Here is a 24,570-nt window from a genome sequence, read left to right as displayed (position 1 = left end):
ATCGCAACTCGGATCGTGTCGCTACCCACAATGCACCACGCAAGCGATTCGCCTAGCTCCATTTAAAATTAATGGAAAGCATGTTGTTGCGTCGCTCGAGTCGCTATAGTGTAAACGCACCGTAACTCCACATATCAGCCCAGGTATGTAACAGACGGCCACGCTCCGTCACCAAGGTGGTTCGCCACTCGCTGGGCTCGAACGCACGACCCCTGACTTGCCAAGCGCGACCACTACCAACTACGCCCAAAGAAATCTAGCTATTCATTGACGCGGGTGGCCTTTTACATACATGAAGAGTGAGTTTCACCGGTTCACACCCATTACACAAGCATGAACTCATAAAAGCATAAAGACCTGGACATCATTGTCTGTCGGTCCAGCTATAATGTATTCTTCTGTTATCAATTTAGAATGTGTGTGTTTGAGGTGAGAGGGGTTCATCTACAGATACAGCAAAAGACACTTAATTTGATCACTGGCTGCTCAAATGGAAATGCAATGAGTTCCGTGGTCAAGTACATAGATCCGGGGTAAAGTTCATGCAGTGGAAACATTGATTATAATTACCGAGAAATTACTTAATTGGAAATTGATTAAAATCTAAATTTTTATCAATTGCACCACATAACTGATGTAAAAATGTATATGTAACTACATAGTAGAAGTATTTTACTCCATTTGACACAATAAGCTTTGTGGTCACCAGCTCCATTCTTGATGAATGTCTTTTGAGGGAGCTCATCCCTGGAAATGTGTACAAAATGCAGCACTCAATAGGTTTCTATGGCATGTTGCTGGGTCAAGGGGTTTGTATAACGGGGCCTCTGACTGTCAGGTATAAAAAGGGAGGCTTCAGCCAGGTGGGAACTCAGATCATCAAGAACAACAGCAGCAGTACCAGCAGCTCCAGCTACAACTGAGCCAAAATGACTGACATGAACATGATGGGCAAGGTAAGGTTACATATTGTATGAATATATATTAAAAAAAATACACATATACATATTTATATATACTTCTACTCTACTCCATTTATACATTTTCATAACTTTTCTTCCTTACTTAATTTTATTCAGATGATCTTCTACGAGGAGAGGAACTTCATGGGACGTTCCTATGAGTGTATGAACGACATGTCCGACATATCCTCCTACATGTCCCGTTGCCAATCCTGCAGGGTGGAGAGAGGTTGCTTCATGGTCTACGACCGCACCAACTACATGGGTAACCAGCACTTCATGAGGAGGGGCGAGTACGCCGACTACATGAGCATGTTTAACTGGAGCGACAGCATCAGGTCCTGCCGTATGATCCCCATGGTAAGGGTCTAGCTCAATCAAATCTTATGATTTTCCTCCTTAATTATAGTTTTGTTATGGATGAAATCTAATGTTAAAGCAGTAAATCACACTCAAAGTTCAACCAAATGATTGTCGTTTAACAAAACTCCTCTTTCTCTAATAACAGCACAGAGGAAGCTACAGGATGAGGATCTACGAGAGGGACAACTTCGGTGGCCAGATGCATGAGATGATGGACGACTGTGACTCCATCATGGATCGTTACCGCATGAACAACTGCATGTCCTGCAATGTTATGGAGGGCCACTGGCTGATGTACGAGCAGCCCAACTACAGAGGCAGAATGATGTACATGAGGCCTGGCGAGTACAGGAACTTCCACCAGATGATGGGAGGCATGGGAGGCATGGGCAACATGAGGTTCATGAGCATGAGGCGCATCATGGACTCCTTCTACTAGACATGTTTTGTTACTGTGCTGACATGAAGATCTCAATAAATCTCGAGAAAAAAACACTTTTGCCTGTAAATGTTTCGTACAAACTGTACTTTTGGATAGATTTGGCACACAAAAACACTGACAAATCCATAACCAATGACGCATACAAAGTTTGTGCAAACTTACACTATTCAATATATAGTCATCCTGAACATCCTGAAACGTTGTGAATCTTTTAAGGATATGTTCTTCAACAAGTTGTTAATTATGAAAAGTATATGTTTTGCCTAGTTTAAGTTAACAATGCAACCTACTGTGGTTCAACTCAGTACTCAGTCGACACAAAACTTGTACCATTGAGGTTATCAAATTACTTTGTAAGAGGACAACTCATCACTCCGGCGTCAAGGAGAGATGGATGCCATATTTGCAATACTAACTGAATGACATCCATACCTATTCATAAGAAGTTGAAACCTCCCCGCCCAGATGCTATATGTTGTTTCTGGAGGAAATATGCTTAATTGGTTCTTTCACAATATTTACACGAGGTTCCAGTTAGGGACGTTATATAGCTACCTTTCTATATTGAATTGAACAGCACTGCAGTATTCAATTAAGTTTAAAAACAAAGAAAGTCTTAACTTGCACCCTACCAATACAATTTTATAGTAATGGTCCGATACCTATTAAGATACAAAAATAACCAGTCACCAACTTTAAAAACCAGCCTTAACAAACAGTTTCACAAAAAAAACATAACAATTACACTTGGAAGACATTCCCTTGATTATACTTCATATATGAGCTGTATCAGTACCCTCATACTACACCTGGTCTGAGTTTGTCCAGTTTGGTCTCAAACTAGTGATGGTTGATTTGTGAAAGAAATCATTAAATTTGAGCTTTTCTTTTTATGACTTTGGAATCATGATTCATCGGATGGGTGTTTGATTGAATCATTTCTAGATTGTGTTTAGGTTAACTAGCACGTGCGTGGCAGCGAGAGATTGAATTGTGCCCAAAAATGGTGACTGATATGACCAGCACGGATCACTTGATCTTTACCATTCACAGCAAAAGTGCCATGATCTGGCACATTAATACAAATAAATAGAACAAACTATTCAAATGGATCAATAATTATATTGGCACAAATCTTTAGTCTTTGAACAATACTGACAATGGAATGGATTGTTGCACTGCAAACATGAGCTACAGGGAGAAGGTAGCTTGGTTTGGTGATTTATATAAAAATTCAGCAATAATCGTGTAGGCCTCTGTACATTTTTACATGCATGACAAAGGCGCCACTATGACTCAAACAAAAAGATCCTGAAACTGATTTGTTCACTCTGAATTAAATTCTAAGGTCAGAGTCAGTAAAAAGAGTTGAACTTCAAATCCCTACATTAAACAAGCATAGAATACAATATAAAGTATAATACAATGTTTACAAAAAAGGAGACCTTTTTTTTTAATATATTGGCTACTTGGGTATTCAATTGTTAATGAGGGACAAAAACACCTTTACCTGATAACGTTTTCAATTGGTCATCTTATTTTCTTAAGTCAGCAAAATTAGCCTAAAAGAATGAACTAGATTGAAAGGGAGATAAGTTTGTCAATATTTCTACAATTATTTTGGGGTGATTAGGCGCAACTCTGACTGTTTCTGACAACAACAACAAAATAATACACTGACACACATAGACCAAGTTTACAGTATAAGGATGGACAAGACTTAACCCAATACACGCAGAGTTGTGAAGAACTCCTTTTACAGTATGTAAAGTATGTGATCCCATGTTAACTGTATCCTAAATACAAAACATTTACATGTTAAAATGTTTTACATTAATAGTTGCAGTCTAGTACTATGCTAGCAATACAAATTGAAGACTTGGTGTGAGGTCATAGTCATAATCTCACTAAAGTACCTATGGTAATACATATTGAAAGTCCCTGTTTCGAATTAAAAGTCCTCAATCCCGGGCTTTGTTCCTCTGCAATGACACCAATGAGGATTTGGTTGGCAAACTACGCTTGGCAGCTAACCATAACAGTTGAACAATCCAATTCAATCATACTGTTAATCGTAGGGCATTTGGGCTTACGACTAATGATATGGTCACTTTATATGATCATAGTGATTACTCCAAAATAGTTTGCTTGGTCAACTGTCTTTTATTATCTCTCCTTGATGGCAGAGTTTAATTGACATCTCATTGTTGCCTCTGTGGAGTGACAAAGTTGGGGAGAAGAGTCAATAACTAAAACATTTGGCAAAGAATGAAAACTCACAGATACGGTAATAGTTTATTTCAAATTAGATGGGAGATGTATGGAGCTATCAGTTAAACCAAGAACCAGTATTTAGTCTGGTAAAATATATATTTTTTAGAAGGCCAGGAGTCCTGTTTACTTTTGGCTGAATCAGCATTGTAATCATCAACTCCGCTGCACTGTTGTTCACATAGGTTTTTGACGGAGCCCATGACTTGTAATGTGTAGAAGCCTCAGTGCTATTTCTATAGATGGTTTGTATGGCATGTTGCTGGGTCACAGGGTTTACACAATGGAGCCTCTAACTGTCAGGTATAAAAGGAAGGCTTCAGCCAGGTAGGAACTCAGAACATTAACAGCAGCTCCAGCTACAACTGAGCAAACATGGCCGACATGAATATGATGGGCAAGGTAAGAATGAACAATGGTTAAATATATGTGGGGGTATGGGTGTATATACTGATATTTACTGCATCCATTTGTACAATTTCTCAACTTGTCCTCCTTGTAAATGTATTTTCAGATCACCTTTTACGAGGACAGGAACTTCATGGGACGCTCCTATGAGTGTATGAATGATTGTTCCGACATGTCCTCCTACATGTCCCGCTGCCACTCCTTCAGGGTGGAGAGAGGTTGCTTCATGGTCTACAACCGCACCAACTACATGGGTAACCAGCACTTCATGAAGAGGGGCGAGTACGCCGACTACATGAGCATGTTTAACTGGAGCGACTGCATCAGGTCCTGTCGTATGATCCCCATGGTAAGGACAACTATTAGTCAGCCTACATTTGTCTATCTAGCTTCTAACTTCCTCATAACTTCCATAATTGATGGTTTCGATTATTTGGTTGTCTCTACCATTTTAATGTAAAATGTTGGTCTCCCAATAAACTCTTCTCTGTCCAATAACAGCACAGAGGAAGCTACAGGATGAGGATCTACGAGAAGGAGAACTTCGGTGGCCAGATGCATGAGATGATGGATGACTGTGACAACATCATGGATCGTTACCGCATGAACAACTTCATGTCCTGCAACGTGATGGACGGTCACTGGCTGATGTACGAGCAGCCCAACTACGGAGGCAGAATGTCGTACATGAGGCCTGGCGAGTACAGGAACTTCAATCAGATGATGGGAGGCATGGGAGGCATGGGAAGCATGGGCAACATGAGGTTCATGAGCATGAGGCGCATCAATGACTCTTTCTACTAGACAATGTTTTAACTGTGCTGATACGAAGATCTCAATAAAGCGCTGAGAAACACTTTTGGATGTAAATATTTTGTACAGAATCAACTTTTGTGGTAGATTTGGTTCTTCATTCAAAACCACTTATACCACCACATTCAATGCACAGAAAAGCTTTGTGTAAACTTTGCAATGTATAGTAACCACCGGCAAAGTCTTAAATCATTTCAAGATATGTTCTTCAACATCAGAATGTTCTCATTTTTAAATGTACATATTTTGCCTATATAGTTTAGGTTAACAATGCAACCTACTATGAAGCGCTTAACTGCGTCCTCAGTCAACATAAAGTGTGAGCCATGGAAGTGATCACATAGCATTGTATAATGACAAATCAACACACCCAGTTAAGCGTCAAGGAGATATGGATGCAATATTGACATTACTGACTGAGTAACATCAATACCTATCCATAAGCAATTGAATCTCCACAGGATCGTCCATCAGATGTGTGGAGACATGGTCAAGATAATGTTTATGAGCATGCATTATTGGGTCTTACTTCACAATGTTTAGATACTTGGCTATTATAAAAACATTAAATCACTGATAAAAAATAATATTTTAGTTTGAGTTCAAATACATGTTGATTTTGATACGACAGCAAACATAAATTCTAAAACTGGTTGTTCCCATCCTTTATTGTGATTGGCTATATCGCGTTCCATGCCGTTGCAAAATCCAGCATAACCTCACACTCCGCTTCGCGTCGTGCCTAACAACTCCCCTTACCTGTTCTAAAATCTGCGTAAACCACGGCCTCTTGGGGCGTAGTGCTTAAACCCATCATAGGCCATAGGCCACACATAGACAACTATTGAAATATAAAATCACAATGACTCAAAAGAAATTCAAGCTACCAATTTGTAGAGATGTTTTGTTCCAAGTATTTTTCACAAAGACAAACACCTTTTGATTACACTTAGGTATACAATGTTTATTCTACAACAGCAAAACCTCATAATAATGACATAAATCGACTGTATATAAAAGTAGGCCAGTCCACAAATTTAAGTACTGAATAATTACTTGGTCCATAATAAGTTAAACAATCAGAAGTCCAGTTAAATGTATCACATAATTTTGATGTGTTTATTGAAGAATAAAAACTGAATATATCATAGTACGTATGGGTTTGTCAAAGCACAATCTGTTTAAGCCTGTGCACGTCTCCACAATAACTTTCCACGTTAATTGTAAATGGTATTCTACTGGTTTTGAAGCAAGGCTTTAGGCCTCGTTATAGGCCAACTCCAGTCTTGTGCATGTAAGTGTACGTACGCAAAACGTACGCATGCAGTTGTTCACAGAGCCTGTTCCACTGCGTTCTTTATGTCAACATATTTTTAAAGCTATGTCCACTAGGAGACAGTTCAGTGTCAAAACATTTTGTGACTAAATACATTGACAAATACTTCAGATTATGTACAACAGCAATAACCATGATGACATAAGAGGAGGTATTGGTAATGTAAGTCTTTATGTCTAATTGCAAGCCAGCTCATATATTTACTCTTTCAAATTTACCGCCGTTGTGTAGACTACTTCTACTTCTTCGCTGTTACCTGTATGTATTTTATATCTTGCAGCACATCGAAGGATCTTTGGTATACTGCCCCATAATTAGTTTTGGTATTGCACCTTGCCTATGCATAGCCTATATATAAGGGCCAGAGAGAAGTTCAAACTGCTCACCAAACAAACGCTGGATACGTGCAGCAGCCATTTAGCATATGCATACTTACAAATGCCTTCTGGTGAAAATTGTATGTGTGGGATTTTTAGGAAAGTTCATTTGAGAGGTTCCTCAAACTCCCAAAACGATACATGAACAACCAAATATCATACACATGTCCTCTCTCCCTGTGATGACACAATGGTACCTCTAAACGGGCACGCTTCACATCAGAAAAGTCAATGGTTTAAGCACAATAGGGGGGAAAAGAAACGGGATTTAACAACAATTACTGAAATGAACTGTTTTCCAAAGAAATGTCGATCTCAATAGAAAGATTGATGTGTGAAACCATACATGAACATAAAAAATAGGGTTTGACAAAAAAAAAAAAGAGTCTTCAGTTACTCTTCCTCCCAGTTATGTAATGTAGATGTTCTCACATTTGTTTTAAGTAGTACATGACACATACAGCAGCCCATAGCACAAAATAAACAGGAAGAAAAGTATCTTTGTGGAAAAGTATCTGTGAAAACTATAGTAAAAGTCTGAAAGTCTTAAAGACTTTTGGCTAAATCAGCATTGCTATTGCACAGCATTGCATTGATCATTTGCACTGTTCTTGATTAATCTTTTGACCCCTACCCTTGAAATGTTAGAAGAGTGGTATTTCTATGGTTGGGTTTCTATGGCATGTTGCTGGGTCAAGGGGTTTACACAATGGGCCCTCAAACTGCCAGGTATAAAAAGGAAGGCTTCAGCCAGGTAGGAACTCAGAACATCACCCAGAGCAACAGCAGCAGTACCAGCAGCTCCAGCTACAACTGAACAAAAATGACCGACATGAACATGATGGGCAAGGTAAGGATGAACAAAGGTTAAAATACTGTATGATGTGTATGTATATTTAGACTTGTACTTCATTTTCAAATTCGACCAACTTTACTTGTCTATTCAGATCACCTTCTACGAGGACAGGAACTTCATGGGACGTTCCTATGAGTGTATGAACGACATGTCCGACATGTCCTCCTACATGTCCCGCTGCCACTCCTGCAGGGTGGAGAGAGGTTGCTTCATGGTCTACAACCGCACCAACTACATGGGTAACCAGCACTTCATGAGGAGGGGCGAGTACGCCGACTACATGAGCATGTTTAACTGGAGCGACTGCATCAGGTCCTGTCGTATGATCCCCATGGTAAGGACAACTTTTTGTCACCCTACATTTGTCTATCTAGCTTCTAACTTCCTCGTAAGTTCCATAATTGATGGCTTCGATTATTTGGTTGTCTCTACCATTCTAGTGTGAAATGTGTAACAAAAAACTATTTTCTGTCCAATAACAGCATAGAGGAAGCTACAGGATGAGGATCTACGAGAGGGACAACTTCGGTGGCCAGATGCATGAGATGATGGACGACTGTGACAACATCATGGATCGTTACCGCATGAACAACTGCATGTCCTGCAACGTGATGGACGGCCACTGGCTGATGTATGAGCAGCCCAACTACAGAGGCAGAATGACGTACATGAGGCCTGGCGAGTACAGGAACTTCCACCAGATGATGGGAGGCATGGGAGGCATGGGCAACATGAGGTTCATGAGCATGAGGCGCATCAATGACTCTTTCTACTAGACAATGTTTTAACTGTGCTGATATGAAGATCTCAATAAAGCGCTGAGAAACACTTTTGCCTGTAAATATTTTGTACAGAATCAACTTTTGGGTAGATTTGGTTCTTCATTCAAAACCACTTATACAACCACATTCAATGCATAAAAAAGCTTTGTGCAAACTTTGCAATGTATAGTAACCACCGGCAAAGTCTTAAATCATTTAAAGATATGTTCTTCAACATCAGAATGTTCTCATTTTTTTACGTATATATTTTGCCTATATAGTTTAGGTAAACAATGCAACCTACTATGAAGCGTTTAACTGCGTCCTCAGTCAACATAAAGTGTGTGCCATGGAGGTGGTCACATAGCATTGTATGATGACAAATCAACACACCCAGTTAAGCGTCGAGGAGATATGAATGCAATATTGACAATAGTGACTGAGTAACATCAATACCTATCCATAAGCTATTGAATCTCCACAGGATCTTCCATCAGATGTGTGGAGACATGGTCAAGATAATGTTTATGAGCATTCATCATTGGGTCCTACTTCACAATGTTTAGATACTTGGCTGTTATGAAGACATTAAATCACTAATAAAAAAATAATATTTTAGTTTGAGTTTCAATTCCAGTTGATTTTGATACTACAGTAGACACAAACCCACTGATAGGATATTGGCGACACACAGAAAACTATTGTAATATAAAATCACAATTACTTAAAAAAATTTTCAAGCTACCAATTTGTGGAGATGTTTTGTTCCAAGTATTTTTCACAAAGACAAACACCTATTTATGACACTCATGTCTACAAGGTCTATTCTGCAACAACAAAACCTCAAAATAATATCAAGAATCGAGGGTATATATAGGTGGGCCCATACACACATTTAAGTACAGAATAATTACTATGGCCCGAATTGTTTAACTTAGACAATCAGAAGTCCAGTTTAATGTATCACATCATTTTGATGTGTTCATTGAAGAATTAACACTGTATATATATCGTAGTGCATATGGGTTTGTCAAAGCACTATCTGTTTACGCCTGTGCATGTCTTTTCACTCTAAGTTTCCATGTTTCTTGGACATGATAGTTTTACAGGTTTTGAAACACGGCTAAAGGCCTCGTTATAGGCCTACTCCAATTTTGTGCGTGTACGTACGCAAAACTTACTGGGGATGCACCAGTATGGAAATTTTGGCTGATACAGTTAACTGATAACTCTTTATATTTGGAAGCCGATAACCGATACATGCCAATAAAAAAAAACTGAGGCTGATTACAAAATCGAAGCTAAACAAATACAGTGGACAATTGCTATTATTAAAACCTTAACTGCATAAAACACCTTGATGTTTCTTTTACCAAAATAATCAGATTAGTAAAATCTTACCAAAAAAGAAGTGGTTCAACGGTCGTAAATAATCCATAATTTATAGGCTTTAATTTATCGACCAAATTGGTTTATCGGACAAATAACTATAGCACAAATAATATGGCCGATGTGGCTGAAAGCAATATCGCCACGGATATATCGTGCATCCCTAAAACTTACACATGCAGTTGTTCACTGCGTTCTTCATGTCAACATATTTTTAAAGCTATGTCAACTTAGAGGCAGGTCAGCGAAAATACATTTTATGACTAAATACTTTGACAACTAGCCTACTTCAAATATGGTACAACAACAAATGCATGGCGACATAGGAGGAGGTATTGTTAATGCATGCCGCCGTTGTGTTCTACTACTTCTGTGCTGTTTCCTGATTTTATCTCGCTGCCCGTCAGAACATCTTTGGTATACTGCTCCACGCCTTAGGCTGCTTCCCGCACATAAGTTGTGATCGTTTGGTGCGTACTTTGTGCACGTCTCCCTGGACCTTAAATGCATGGCTACACACACCCTTATTTTATCCTTAAGACCAAAATATACTCCAGTTTCATACATGTACGTATTAGGGCTGGGCGATATATAAAATAAATTGATATCTCGATATTGTCAAAATGTTTACAATATTCGATATCTATATTGATATGTTTGCATTTGTTTTTAAATTAAAACAACATTGGAAACATTAGAAACCATTATAAAACATCAAAAACAATTTAGATAGAACAGCTATTGTTACAAAGTACAAAATGTGTAGTGCAAATTTAAGCAGTAATTTTTTTTTTTAAGACCCTCCCCCACCTCACGTCTCTTGCGCGGGAATAATCGACAAGACAAAAAGGGGACGTAATATTGGACGTTCGGCTTGTTCTTTGGGAAAGTTTGCTGGAATTTGAAATATTCGATATTCCCGATATTTTCACATTTGACATTGTCTTTAAAATTATTGAGATATTATCGCTAATATTCTATGAATCGCCTAGCCCTAGTACGCATACAAATGCAAATGCTAAACATGCAGCATTTTTTTGTATAGACCATTGCATTCTTTATGTCAACATGGCAACAATGTAATCAATGCAATTGAGGGTAAACATTTACTCACTTTTTATGTTAAATCTGGGAGGGTGGAAATAAACACATGTCCAGGAGGCAGGTTAGTGACAAAACATTTTGTGACTAAATACGTTGACAAATACTTCAGATTATGTAAAACAGCAATAATCATGGTGACATAAGAGGAGGTTTTGGTAATGTAAGTCTTTATGTCTAATTGCAAGCCAGCTTATATATTTACTCTTTCAAATTTACCGCTGTTGTGTAGGCCACTTCTACTTCTTCGCTGTTATCTGTATGTATTTTATATCTTGCAGCACATCATAGGATCTTTGGTATACTGCCCCATAATTACTTTTGGTATTTCACCTTGCGTATGCATAGTCTATGTACAAGGGCCAGAGAGAAGTTCAAACTGCGCACCAAACAAACGCTGGATACGTGCAGCAGCCATTCAGCATATGCGTACATACAAATGTTCCTGAAACTCTCAAAACGATACATGAACAGCCAAATATCACACACGCGTCCTCTTTCCCTGTGATGACACAATGGTACCTCTAAACGGGCATGCTTCACATCAGAAAGGTCAATGGTTTAAACACAAAAGGGGGGGGAAAGAAACAGGATTTACCAGCAATTACTGAAATGAACTGTTTTCCAAAGAAATGTCGGTCTCAATATCGGGATTTATGTGTGAAGCCATACATGAACATTTGGGTTGAATAAAAAAGAAAATATGTGTGTTTAGTTACTCTGCCATCCAATTTTGCAATGGTGATGGTCTCACATTTGTTTTAAGAAGAAAATGACAAATAGAGCAGACCATAACAGACAATAAGCTGAAAATTTAAAAATTAAGTGTCTTTGTGGAGAAGTATCTGTGAAAACTAATGTAAAAGCCTGAAAAAGTCATATTGACTTTTGGCTAAATCAGCATTGCTATCATTAGATCCATCGCACTGGTCTTGATAAATCTTTTGAGGGAGCCCTACCCTTGAAATGTTGGAAGAGTGGTATTTCAATGGCCGGGTTTCTATGGCATGTTGCTGGGTCAAGGGGTTTGTACAATGGGGCCTTCGGCTGTCAGGTATAAAAAGGAAGGCTTTGGCCAGGTACAAACTCCGAACATCATCAAGAGCATCAGCAGCAGTACCAGCAGCTCCAGCTACAACTGTGCAAACATGGCCGACATGAACATGATGGGCAAGGTAAGAATGAACAAAGGCTACAATACTGTATAGACAGTATTTCTTTTCAAATGAAATCATTCATTTTTAAATTCGACCAATTTTTCTTGTGTATTCAGATTACCTTCTACGAGGACAGGAACTTCATGGGACGTTCCTATGAGTGTATGAATGACATGTCCGACATGTCCTCCTACATGTCCCGCTGCCACTCCTGCAGGGTGGAGAGAGGTTGCTTCATGGTCTACGACCGCACCAACTACATGGGTAACCAGCACTTCATGAGGAGGGGCGAGTACGCCGACTACATGAGCATGTTTAACTGGAGCAACAGCATCAGGTCCTGTCGTATGATCCCCATGGTAAGGACAACTATTAGTCAGCCTACATTTGTCTATCTGGCTTCTAACTTCATTGTAGCTTCCATAATCTACAATCTAAATTATATGGTTGCCTCCACAATTCCTGCATAACATTTTTTGTGTCTCAATAACCTCTTCTCTGTTCAATAACAGCACAGAGGAAGCTACAGGATGAGGATTTACGAGAGAGAGAACTTCGGTGGCCAGATGCATGAGATGATGGACGACTGTGACAACATCATGGATCGTTACCGCATGAACAACTGCATGTCCTGCAATGTGATGGAGGGCCACTGGCTGATGTACGAGCAGCCCAACTACAGAGGCAGAATGTCGTACATGAGGCCTGGAGAGTACAGGAACTTCCACCAGATGATGGGAGGCATGGGAGGCATGGGAGGCATGGGCAATATGAGGTTCATGAGCATGAAGCGCATCAATGACTCCTTCTACTAAATAATGTTTAAACACTGAGCTTCTATGATTTCAATAAATTATTTATAAAGAATTGTTGTCTGAAAAGGTTTTGTTTGAGTTTTAAAAGTTGATTTTGGTTTTGCACAGCAAACCACTCAAACCACCACCACAAGTAACTCACAGAAAGTATTTTGCATCATACAATGTATTTTATCTAGGAGAAAAGTTTGAAAGTTTAAGGGGCATGGCCTTCTTTGATGGAAGTAGCATTTGTGTACATTTTCAAAATAATCTCAAAAGGATTTCAGATAAAGTCATCATATTCTTACGTAAATAAGACAATGTTTTGCAATCAAGAGAGCGCTTAGGCAATGGCTTCATTTGGTAAACTAGCTAGCCAGCTAAACGTTGCCACCCGACTACATTTTGAGTTAGTTGGAGTGGCAGGGGTGAAAGGTTGTGTGGTCAGTCGCTTTGTTTATCTGGCTAACAAGCTAGACTACGATTCAAAATACAAGGTTAACAATACTAGCCATACAACTACAATCGTTGACAGATGTTACCCACTTAATTTGATGGTTCTCACTTTTGAGAGTGGATGCGATGTGATGGGTGTAGCCACAAATCTTATCTTATTTTAGTGGGTGGTAGAATGCTATAATGTGAATGTAATTGTTGAGTCCCTAAACTGTGTTAGGCTTTAACTAGGCCTATTATATTGCTTACAAATTGTGTTATTTTCTGACTAGTGACATCAACAAATACATAAGCCTACAGAGGTTTAACATTGATTAAGATTTGAAATACTACAAAGTCAAATGCAAACCGTTGTATTGTTAAACACAATGAAATGCTAGTGAGGAACGTGCGCTCACATTATAGACGCTGAACTTGAGTCCAAAAGCAAGTTTTCTTTACTCATACAATTTATAATTGGCTGCAGAAGTACAGAATACCTGACCTTGGTATTAGTTACATTTAGACGATAAGATTGTTTTGATGCGCAGTTCAGTAAAGTGTCAAATAGAATGTTATGTAAATGAGTAACCATGTAAATACTTAGAAGCCTATCAGTCATTTAAATGAATGTAAGTATTTATTTTAGTAATCACATGTATTTTCAAGTACGGGTTATTACAAAAATGGAGTGAGTTAAGGGGAGGGGGAAACTGTTCAGAGGGTAGTGAAAGTCAATATAGATCTGTGAAGCACTGTGACATAAAGGGATTGTAAAAAAAAAAAAGGATACCAATAAAATGTGATTTTATCTGAGTTGATATTTAAATTCCTATGTAACTACGATGTCATTGCTACAGCTAATGCCTTATTGTTAAGCAATGGTAATAATTAATATACAGCTTTGGTAAAGTTTTAGGTTTCGATTTTGTTTCTTATTTTGTAAAAGATTTCCGGAATTCCATTGTCACCGAGATTGATAAAGAATCTATATTTTAAATCTGTCGAGAACAAAATGATGAACACATTCTTAAAGCTTCAATTTCTGCCTTCAGTCACCTCAGTAACAGCCTTGGCTCACCCCCCTCATGTTTTCATATATATATATTTTTTACAATAGGTATTAGTGCTGTAGTTACATGGTTGGTAATGCTACTTTAATGCAAAGTGATGGCCACGTTTATTTTTTTAACGATTTTGGTCAAAAAGTACAAGGATTTATCACTAATTTATAAAAGATAAAATATAAATGTTTCAAAGACCCCATAGAATCAATACGAGTATTGTTACAGGATGTGTTAAACCATGGGAAGTTTTGAAAACGGTGTTAACTCAAAAAAGGTTTAGTTTTTTAGTTCAGTTTGCAACCCAAAAAAGTAAAACTGAATTGTTTTGTAAAGGACATAGAAACACAGATCACAGAGACAAATAAGCTGGAAAAATAATTCGGGACAAGTATCTTTGGAAAAAGATTTCTTATCTGAAAATCGTACAGACTTTTGGCTGACTGGGCATTGTGATCCTTTCCACTGTTCTTGACATAAGTCTTTTGAGTCCCTTGAAATGTGTAGCAACCTCAGTGACATTTCTATAGATGGTTTCTATGGCATGTTGCTGGGTCAAGGGGTTTGTACAATGGGGCCTCTGACTGTCAGGTTCTAAATAGGAAGGCTTCAGCCAGGTAGAAACTCAGAACATCACCAAGAGCAACAGCAGCAGTACTAGCTGCTCCAGCTACAACTGAGCCAAAATGACCGACATGAACATGATGGGCAAGGTAGAACAATCTAAGGTTACATATTGAATGAATATATATTTTAAAAGACATGTACATGTATATATATATTCTTCTACTTTACTCCATTTATACATTTACATAACTTGTCTTCCTTCCACATGTTTATTCAGATCACCTTCTATGAGGAGAGGAACTTCATGGGACGTTCCTATGAGTGTATGAATGACATGTCCGACATGTCCTCCTACATGTCCCGCTGCCACTCCTGCAGGGTGGAGAGAGGTTGTTTCATGGTCTACGACCGCACCAACTACATGGGTAACCAGCACTTCATGAGGAGGGGCGAGTACGCCGACTACATGAGCATGTTTGGCTGGAGCGACAGCATCAGGTCCTGTCGTATGATCCCCATGGTGAGGACAACAATTAGTTAGTATGTCATGATGAGACTAATTTGTGTCTCGCTGTATCTTCGAAGCGGAGTTTATTAACCAAGGAAAATTGTACTTAGTGAACTGGTTACCTTTAAAGTCAGCCTATTTTTCCTGTATTTGTCTATATAGCGTCTAACTTCATTGTAGCTTCCATAATCTACAATTGAAATTACATGGTTGTCCTCCACAATTCCAGCATAAAAATGTTTGTGTCTCAATAACCTCTTCTCTGTCCAATAACAGTACAGAGGAAGCTACAGGATGAGGATCTACGAGAGGGAGAACTTCGGTGGCCAGATGCATGAGATGATGGACGACTGTGACTCTATCATGGATCGTTACCGTATGAATAACTGCGTGTCCTGCAACGTGATGGAGGGCCACTGGCTGATGTACGAGCAGCCCAACTACAGAGGCAGAATGATGTACATGAGGCCTGGCGAGTACAGGAACTTCCACCAGATGATGGGAGGCATGGGCAACATGAGGTTCATGAGCATGAGGCGCATCAACGACTCTTTCTACTAGACAATGTTTAAATTCTGTGCTGATATGAACATCTCAATAAATCTCAAACATCTCAAACATCTCAAAAATAAAAAACATTTTTTTCTGAAAAAATATGTTTCTACTGTACACAAAAAACACTCCCCTCCAGCAGAAGGCTGCGGTCCATCAGGACCAAAACCTTACACCACTAGAAGAGTTTCTCTCCATCTGCCACTGGCCTCTTCAACAATAGGGTTCATTAAACCACAGACTTGAAACCATTGCCATAAATTGCACCCTTGCCATTTTTGCATCCATTTCATATTCGCACAAAGCATGTATTTTTTTATATTGTACATTATAGCTATTTTATACTTTATATTTATTTTATTCTACATACCTGTCCCCTTAGTATTAGTTAGTATTAGTTCATTAGACTTGCACCTTTTGTATAGTATAGTTAGACTTGTTTAAACTTACACCACTTATTTAAGATTTACTCCTATATGATGAATGTATGCACCCTCCTGCCAAAGAAAATTCCTTGTCTGGGCAAACTTTCATGGCAAATTAAAACCCTTTCTGATTCTGACAATAGACATAAATGCATTGTATATAATTTTTTATGAAAAGTCACTAGATTAAGTTATTCTCCTAATGACATTGTCTCCTATGATCAAAGGATGCTTTTGGTTGTGAAATGTAAATCACCATTTCTCAAAAAAGTATTCCATGCCACCAATCTGTGGAGTTGCATTATATCAAATTCATTTTCAAAGACAAACATTTGTTAATAACATTCATATATAACAAATGTCTGTAACACAACAAAACCTCATTCCTGTGACATGAGTTAATCCTTGTGTAGAGGTCTGTCCAAGTACAGGATAAATACTTTTTGGTAAATTAAAGAAATTAGACGTTCAGTGCATTCATTTATATCACCTAAGTTGTATGTACATCTAGGAATTAAGACTTTACCTATTCAATAAAGACTGCTTTTAAAATGTAATTTAGTAAGATTTTATTTTTATCTTTTACAAATTAGGCACATGGTAATGTCATTCAGAGATGACCTGACATTATTCAACTTCTTATAATTTGAACATAAAAGTCCTTGTTTCAAAATAAAGGTATTTAAGCCCAATTTGCTTTTTTCCCCTGCAATGACACTAATAATCATTTAGCAAACACCACAATTAGCAAGTATATCAGGTACGCAACCATATTCTGTAATACTGATTGTCGTAAGGGGATCAGAGTTAAGAGATAGTAATTTGAACGTTGCATTCGAAAGAAGAGGCAAAGAACACACTGCTTTTTTTAAAGTCGTTTTTTGTTCTAAAAAGCTTTTTAAAATGTCAACGACGTCACACAATCAGCATTCATTAGCAGAATGCTAGCTGTTCTGGGCAACAACGACTCACCCTGTAAGAAATAGAAAGGACATAAGTACTCATTCATTCAACTTTTGACCAATGTTGAACTTGCAAAAACTACAATCAAATCTGAGATTTCTCAACGGATATTAGCGGTTTAGCTCCATAGACTCCCATTAATTTTGCACCCCTTGCCTCATGCCGGCGATCACCCCAGTGGAACTCTGGTGGAACTGCAACTAAATTCGGTACAATGGGGCTTACGGGAGTGGACGGGCTCTCGGTAGACGGCTCTGGCCAAACTAAACAATCTAAGTGTGCGTCAATTATTTATTTTTTTTGCCAAAGACGGTTTCTCTCATTTTCTCATTTTACTTATCACGCTAATGTCTGTTCAAGTGCTAATTTTTCTTATCAGTTTGTTTTTAATGAGTTATTTGACAATATAAAAATGGGCTACTTGTGTGCTCGCAATTGGTAGGGCAAGTGTATGGGTGGCACCTCGATACCGCGGTTCCACCACTCGATCATTACTGCACAGACTCTGGCTCCGAATGACATCAACAGCGCAAGATGGCACAACCCATATGCGCAATATGTTGGCTTCATTTCCGTACAATGGGAGGAAGCAGAGACACTTCGGCCATCTTTTTACAGTTTATGCTCAAGACCAAGGGGAAGTTGTGTCACCTCGATCAGAAACTGGAACAGAATTATTCCACGTGGTGAACTTTTATCATAGGAATTGTGATAATTGGACACAAATCTTAGCCTTTTTGTTGTAGAAGAGGAGGTTGGCAGCTAAGAGGGACATATGCAAACAAACCTTGTATTTTTATGCAATAATGTCAAAGAAGTTCAGTTGTTTTTATTTCTGAAGTCTTTCTCAATATATGAAGTGTTGAACAGTCCCCTTTATGGACATAAACCCTTGGTTAAATTTATTCAAGTAATTTTTCAATAAAGATCTGTGTATTCTATAGCTGAGATTCTCTTTTTTGTGTGTTTGTATGTATTATTTAATTAATATATATATTCATATACAATTTAGTATAATTAAACCTATATATTATAAAAGCTGAGGTTGTTGATTCGGAGAGTAGTAACTATTACTAGTAAATTACTAGTTAATTTAGCGCAATTAAGATTTTACACAAACTGAAAGGTGTGTTGAATTGTCGCAAAATTTGTTGAAAGTTATATGGAGTATTTTGAGGAAAAACAAAGGCCAGGATTTCTTCTAGTCATACATTCAACTATTCATACGGAGTCATAAAGCATGGGAGTCTTTAGAACTATTGACTTTTAGCACAATTAGCTTTGTGGTCACCAGCTCTATTGCACTGTTCTTGAAATAAGCCTTTTTAGAGAGAGTGTCCCTTGAAATGTGTACAAACCTCAGTGGTATTTCTATAGCATGGTTTCTATGGCATGTTGCTGGGTCAATGGGTTTGTACAATGGAGCCTTTGGCTGTCAGGTATAAAAAGGAAGGCTTCACCCAGGTAGGAACTCAGTACATCACCAAGAGCAACAGCAGCAGTACCAGCAGCTCCAGCTACAACTGAGACAAAATGGCCAACATGAACATGATGGGCAAGGTAAAAACGGTCAAAGATGTTTGGTATATATTTAGACTTAACTACAGTTTGCCAACTTTTAAAGTGAACTCATTCTCAAAATAAAAATGCTCACATTTATTTCAATGTTTGAAAGATGGACAGAGTTTCGTATTTACTCAATTTTCTTCATTACAAATGTCTATTCAGATCACCTTCTATGAGGACAGGAACTTCACGGGACGTTCCTATGAGTGTATGAATGACATGTCCGACATGTCCTCCTACATGTCCCGCTGCCACTCCTGCAGGGTGGAGAGAGGTTGCTTCATGGTCTACGACCGCACCAACTACATGGGTAACCAGCACTTCATGAGGAGGGGCGAGTACGCCGACTACATGAGCATGTTTAACTGGAGCGACTGCATCAGGTCCTGTCGTATGATCCCTATGGTAAGGATAACTATTTGTCTGGCTACATTTGTCTATCTAGCTTCTAACTTCCTCGTAAGTTCCATAATTGATGGTTTTGATTATTTTGTTGTCTCTACCATTCTAGTGTAAAATGTTTGTCTAACAAAAAACTATTCTCTGTCCAATAACAGCACAGAGGAAGCTACAGGATGAGGATCTACGAGAGGGACAACTTCGGTGGCCAGATGCATGAGATGATGGACGACTGTGACTCCATCATGGATCGTTACCGCATGAACAACTGCATGTCCTGCAATGTTATGGAGGGCCACTGGCTGATGTACGAGCAGCCCAACTACAGAGGCAGAATGATGTACATGAGGCCTGGCGAGTACAGGAACTTCAATCAGATGATGGGAGGCATGGGAGGCATGGGAGGCATGGGCAACATGAGGTTCATGAGCATGAGGCGCATCATGGACTCCTTCTACTAGACAACGTATTAACTGTGCTGGTATGATCTAAATGCAGCTCTGTTCAAAATAAAACTTTAGTTTGTAAATATTTTGCTTGAATTCATCACTTGATGTAACTTGGCTGCTACACAAAACATTGATACATCATGTCCAGACCGGTGTGCATCATTATTAAAGACATATCATTGAACTGTCAAACTTATATTTTCCAGTATAAGAACAATGCCTTAGAAGCATTTTAAAAGCGATGTACGGTACTTACTTAAAGTTTTTGGGTTACCAATGCAATCTAATGTATCTGGTTAAACATAAACAAAAGTAATTCAAGATGTCTAAGTAAAGTTGGAAGTCCAGTAGAGTTGGAAGCAATGCTAAGGGCAGTGCCATTGAAGAATTTTCCCACCTACAGTACATTAATGTGATATTTATGTAGTTTCAGAGGAGCTATTCTTGTTGTTTTCTTACCCTAGCTTTGACAGAGGTTCCAGATAGTGACATTACATTGTTAAACTGGGAATTGAGACTAGACCGTGTCAAAAGATCAACAGATATTGTCTATAGATAACTGAAATGTGTGAGAACTTTCCTTGCTCTCCCTTACTCAGTGGTGAAGTATCTTGAATGTGAGTTGTGTAACTCCATGTTGGGTGAACAGAGTCAACGGTTTTAAACCGCCAATTAGTCATTGAATGAACAATTGCTTTTCATGTTGATCAAAATGTTACTCTAAAATGCGTTGTATTTGTGCTGACAGCAAATACATGATAAAGTTAGAGGCAATTTGTTGACACATCTAGATTCTGTGATATACCATTTAAGTTTCCCCTGGAAGCTTTTTAATCTGCATGTACTGTATGATGCTTACAGAACAACAAACAAATACTCAGAATGTAGTATATACATTTCTATGTGGAGATGGCATGAAGATGTGAAAATAAATCATAAAGTCTTGAATACTGTTTTGTCATCAAAACAGGTGTTTATCCACAAACACTTGACAGAATGATAGGGCACTCTCCATGATCATTTAAAATACATGGTGATTATTTGATTGATAATTGGTAAAACATGTTGGTAACACTTTACATGACATTAACTTCCATACGACCTCATAGAAAAACAGCCTTGTCGTTACATGACAACTGTTATATAGTTACACTTCATCGCAGAAGCACAAGTTAAACACTAGTGAAATTTGGTGCGAGGGGTGGTTGGGTTTTTCAAGTTGTAAGTTGATGTGAACCGTGATCTTGTTTTGGTTACACATCCACTCACCCCTTACACCCCTCTCCCATACTGTACCTTCTTACACTTTGTAATAAGATCTTCCGCAAATACTTAATACCATATAATTACATGGCAATTACGATTAAAAAAAGATTCTACTATAGTTATTGCTTTGTGGTTACATGATAGTTCATGTTACCTAATGTACAGTGCTGCCCAATTTTGGATTCATGTGTTCACTGTACTTTAAGTTTACATTCATTACTATATAATTATATAGTATCACCTACAGTAATGACAATGTTTTTACATGGGAACCAATATGTAACCACATGGTATCACAATTTAACAGCATGAGTTATTACGAAAATAAATCAAATCAAATGTATTTGTATATACGTATTTACACGCAAGCTTTTCACAGAGGGCTTCACATACACCCATAGATCTTCCCCTCAACCGACCTAAACCCTCAAGGAAAGTAACAACTGAATTAAACATACAGTCAACTGCATTAGACAGTCACCTGAATTGATGAATCAAAAACAAAACATCATTGCATGACAACAAAACATTGTTGCAAGACATACCCATGAAATAGCAAATGTAAAAATAAAACATTTTAGTTGTAATACTGACAATAACATACAACAAACACATTTAGTTATATTTTACAAGAAGGGTACAAATACTGTAGCCTAAATACTACATTTTTGCATGTTTATTTACAGGGGCAGTCTGTGCTACTTGATTGGAGAAAGACTAATTCATGATGATGATGTCATACAGTCACAAGTTCCAAATCTGGTAATATTATGTTACAAGTTTTTATTTAAAATTAAATGTCCTCAGTCCCAAACTGATTTGTTCCTCTAGTCAACACTAAGCATTTGCCTGACACCTGTTGGCTGTGAAGTGCCATTAATTTGCTTTTGTACTCCATATTTTGTAATACTGCTTGTCATAAAAGTTTAGATTAATAGACTGGTCTCATTATTTAAGCTTGATGTTTAACTATTCGACCATCTAACCATTGGGTACACTTTTTACCACTAATCCCAAATTAGGGTTAGTAGTAATAAGTAAATAGTGTGTCATATAGAGCTAGCAGTTAAAACAAAAGACTGAAATTCTTCTGGTAAAGTACTACATTTTACAATTCACATTGAGTCACAGCGCATTTTTTGTTGGTCAACCCATTGACTGTTGCCACAATCCGTTTTGTGCTCACCAGCTCCGTTCTTGATGAATGTCTTTTGAGGGAGCTCATCCCTGGAAATGTGTACAAAATGCAGCACTCAATAGATTTCTATGGCATGATGCTGGGTCAAGGGGTTTGTACAATGGGGCCTCTGACTGTCAGGTATAAAAAGGAAGGCTTCACCCAGGTAGGAACTCAGAGCATCACCAAGAGCAACAGCAGCAGTACCAGCAGCTCCAGCTACAACTGAGCAAAAATGGCCGACATGAACATGATGGGCAAGGTAACAATGAAAATATTCTACTATAGTTTTAACAAAAATACAGCCTTATTAAGATGTATTTGGACATAGGACTGTTGTAGTCTCATTCAAAATGTTTCCTCAAGTTCTTTCTTTCCGGATTGCCTTTAAGATCACCTTCTACGAGGACAAGAACTTCATGGGACGCTCCTATGAGTGTATGAATGATTGTTCCGACATGTCCTCCTACATGTCCCGCTGCCACTCCTGCAGGGTGGAGAGAGGTTGCTTCATGGTCTACAACCGCACCAACTACATGGGTAACCAGCACTTCATGAGGAGGGGCGAGTACGCCGACTACATGAGCATGTTTAACTGGAGCGACTGCATCAGGTCCTGTCGTATGATCCCCATGGTAAGGACAACTATTACCATTGCTTGAATCTATTTATCTGTATTTTCAGCTTCCACCAGTCTGATATATCTCTGTCATCTGTGGCCCTGAATATTCTTGATGGTCAAGGTCTCATCTTTCAGTAACCTTTCCGTTCAATTACAGCACAGAGGAAACTACAGGATGAGGATTTACGAGAGGGACAACTTCGGTGGCCAGATGCATGAGATGATGGACGACTGTGACAACATCATGGATCGTTACCGTATGAACAACTGCATGTCCTGCAACGTGATGGAGGGCAACTGGCTGATGTACGAGCAGCCCAACTACAGAGGAAGAATGATGTACATGAGGCCTGGCGAGTACAGGAACTTCAATCAGATGATGGGAGGCATGGGAGGCATGGGCAACATGAGGTTCATGAGCATGAGGCGCATTATGGACTCTTTCTACTAGACAATGTTTAGATACTGTAACATTAAGATCTCAATAAAGCTTGTGTAAATATATTGTATATCTCCTGCAAAGTGCTTGTTTTTAATTGAACATGAGTGGTTTTAGTACTTTAAACAACAATGTCTGCTATCATCAAGTAATAGGCAATACACAGAGCAATATTACGCTTATTTTTCAATACAATCACTAACTGAATAGTATGAGGTTATTTTTAAATAACCAGAACATAAACAGGAAAACAGGAAAATGTTCAACTACAAAAAGATGTAAAAATATTGTCCTCAACATTTATTTTATTTTATTTTAAGTTGTATTTTAAAGTGACTGGGTCACATGTGAAAAGGCACATTTATGATTGCTACAGCTGGTTAGTCCAGTATCCTTTGCAAGAATACTCTAACATACAATTTCTATGAGTTTCCACTGCAATTATATATAGTATTTTTTCTCATTATGATATTGACAGAGAATTACATGCTCAGAAAAAACTGAAAAAACATTCAAAATGTATAAAACTGATTGAGATGATGTGGAACATCAAATGAAATACAACATGTTTGTGGGGATTTATAGTATATGTGAAAAACCTAAAAAGAAAGAACATTTAAGAAAAACACGACAACGCTTACTTAACGAGACACAAACAAGGCCAACACCATGTCTTCAATTATAAAACCAGGGTTCAGAATTTCCATAATACAGATGTTTATTGATTACAGTCAGAATAAAATCACTGACCATCATATGTATACAAATATTGAGTACCAGTAACTACTTCACTTAGGAATTAAGAAAATCTGAATTTCAGTCAATTGTACCAAACAAATTCAAGGTTTTAAACTGAACTTTAATATTCTCTCTCATTTACTGTATTAGCAACATTGTCATTTGCAATGTATTTAAATTGAAGTTACATAGGTGCTGCTTCTGTATGTATTTATACTGTATAACAATTTAAATGGCTTACAACAGGTCATAAAAAAACTAGGTAGGTATAAAAGTGGGGAGCACCATCTCTGTATAAAACAAGTGTTTCTACATTACATAAAAGTTTACAAGTAATTACAATATTGTTACAACTGATTTAACTATG

At 38.1% G+C, this 24,570-nt stretch overlaps 6 protein-coding genes across 10 annotated transcripts; all 6 read left to right on the top strand.

The window, feature by feature from the left end:
- The first annotated feature begins 881 nt into the window (after window positions 1-881).
- On the top strand, window positions 882-20,043 carry LOC124476440 (gamma-crystallin M2-like). The gene is made up of 4 exons (XM_047033577.1): window positions 882-956; window positions 1,080-1,322; window positions 1,471-1,766; window positions 19,976-20,043. The coding sequence occupies exons 1-3, from the start codon at window positions 930-932 to the stop codon at window positions 1,762-1,764; spliced, it is 564 nt and encodes a 187-aa protein (XP_046889533.1). The 5' UTR covers window positions 882-929; the 3' UTR covers window positions 1,765-1,766; window positions 19,976-20,043.
- On the top strand, window positions 4,374-8,657 carry LOC124476431 (gamma-crystallin M2-like). 4 transcript variants are annotated; one of them, XM_047033560.1, is made up of 4 exons: window positions 4,396-4,440; window positions 4,553-4,795; window positions 4,948-5,133; window positions 8,314-8,625. In XM_047033560.1, the coding sequence occupies exons 1-4, from the start codon at window positions 4,414-4,416 to the stop codon at window positions 8,602-8,604; spliced, it is 747 nt and encodes a 248-aa protein (XP_046889516.1). In that variant the 5' UTR covers window positions 4,396-4,413; the 3' UTR covers window positions 8,605-8,625. The 4 variants fall into 4 exon arrangements, with proteins under 4 accessions (XP_046889518.1, XP_046889516.1, XP_046889517.1 ...); XM_047033561.1 differs by having other exon boundaries at window positions 4,948-5,194; window positions 8,549-8,614; XM_047033562.1 differs by lacking the exon at window positions 8,314-8,625 and having other exon boundaries at window positions 4,374-4,440; window positions 4,948-5,291.
- LOC124476437 (gamma-crystallin M2-like) lies at window positions 12,173-13,112 on the top strand. Its single transcript, XM_047033572.1, has 3 exons — window positions 12,173-12,254; window positions 12,353-12,595; window positions 12,749-13,112. The coding sequence occupies exons 1-3, from the start codon at window positions 12,228-12,230 to the stop codon at window positions 13,049-13,051; spliced, it is 573 nt and encodes a 190-aa protein (XP_046889528.1). The 5' UTR covers window positions 12,173-12,227; the 3' UTR covers window positions 13,052-13,112.
- On the top strand, window positions 15,219-16,168 carry LOC124476443 (gamma-crystallin M2-like). The gene is made up of 3 exons (XM_047033580.1): window positions 15,219-15,245; window positions 15,377-15,619; window positions 15,884-16,168. The coding sequence occupies exons 1-3, from the start codon at window positions 15,219-15,221 to the stop codon at window positions 16,166-16,168; spliced, it is 555 nt and encodes a 184-aa protein (XP_046889536.1).
- LOC124476436 (gamma-crystallin M2-like) lies at window positions 19,024-20,043 on the top strand. The gene is made up of 3 exons (XM_047033571.1): window positions 19,024-19,107; window positions 19,276-19,518; window positions 19,671-20,043. The coding sequence occupies exons 1-3, from the start codon at window positions 19,081-19,083 to the stop codon at window positions 19,971-19,973; spliced, it is 573 nt and encodes a 190-aa protein (XP_046889527.1). The 5' UTR covers window positions 19,024-19,080; the 3' UTR covers window positions 19,974-20,043.
- A 2,548-nt stretch (window positions 20,044-22,591) lies between these two features.
- Window positions 22,592-23,535, top strand: LOC124476433 (gamma-crystallin M2-like). 2 transcript variants are annotated; one of them, XM_047033567.1, is made up of 3 exons: window positions 22,592-22,666; window positions 22,797-23,039; window positions 23,184-23,535. In XM_047033567.1, exons 1-3 carry the CDS (start codon window positions 22,640-22,642, stop codon window positions 23,475-23,477), a joined length of 564 nt encoding a protein of 187 aa, XP_046889523.1. In that variant the 5' UTR covers window positions 22,592-22,639; the 3' UTR covers window positions 23,478-23,535. The 2 variants fall into 2 exon arrangements, with proteins under 2 accessions (XP_046889523.1, XP_046889522.1); XM_047033566.1 differs by lacking the exon at window positions 22,592-22,666 and having other exon boundaries at window positions 22,750-23,039.
- The last annotated feature ends 1,035 nt before the right edge of the window (window positions 23,536-24,570 follow it).

Source organism: Hypomesus transpacificus, chromosome 14, assembly GCF_021917145.1.
Source record: "Hypomesus transpacificus isolate Combined female chromosome 14, fHypTra1, whole genome shotgun sequence".
In the NCBI taxonomy this organism is placed as follows: domain Eukaryota; kingdom Metazoa; phylum Chordata; class Actinopteri; order Osmeriformes; family Osmeridae; genus Hypomesus; species Hypomesus transpacificus.
Note: the sequence above shows the minus strand (reverse complement) of the source record. Positions and strands in the feature narration are given on the sequence as shown.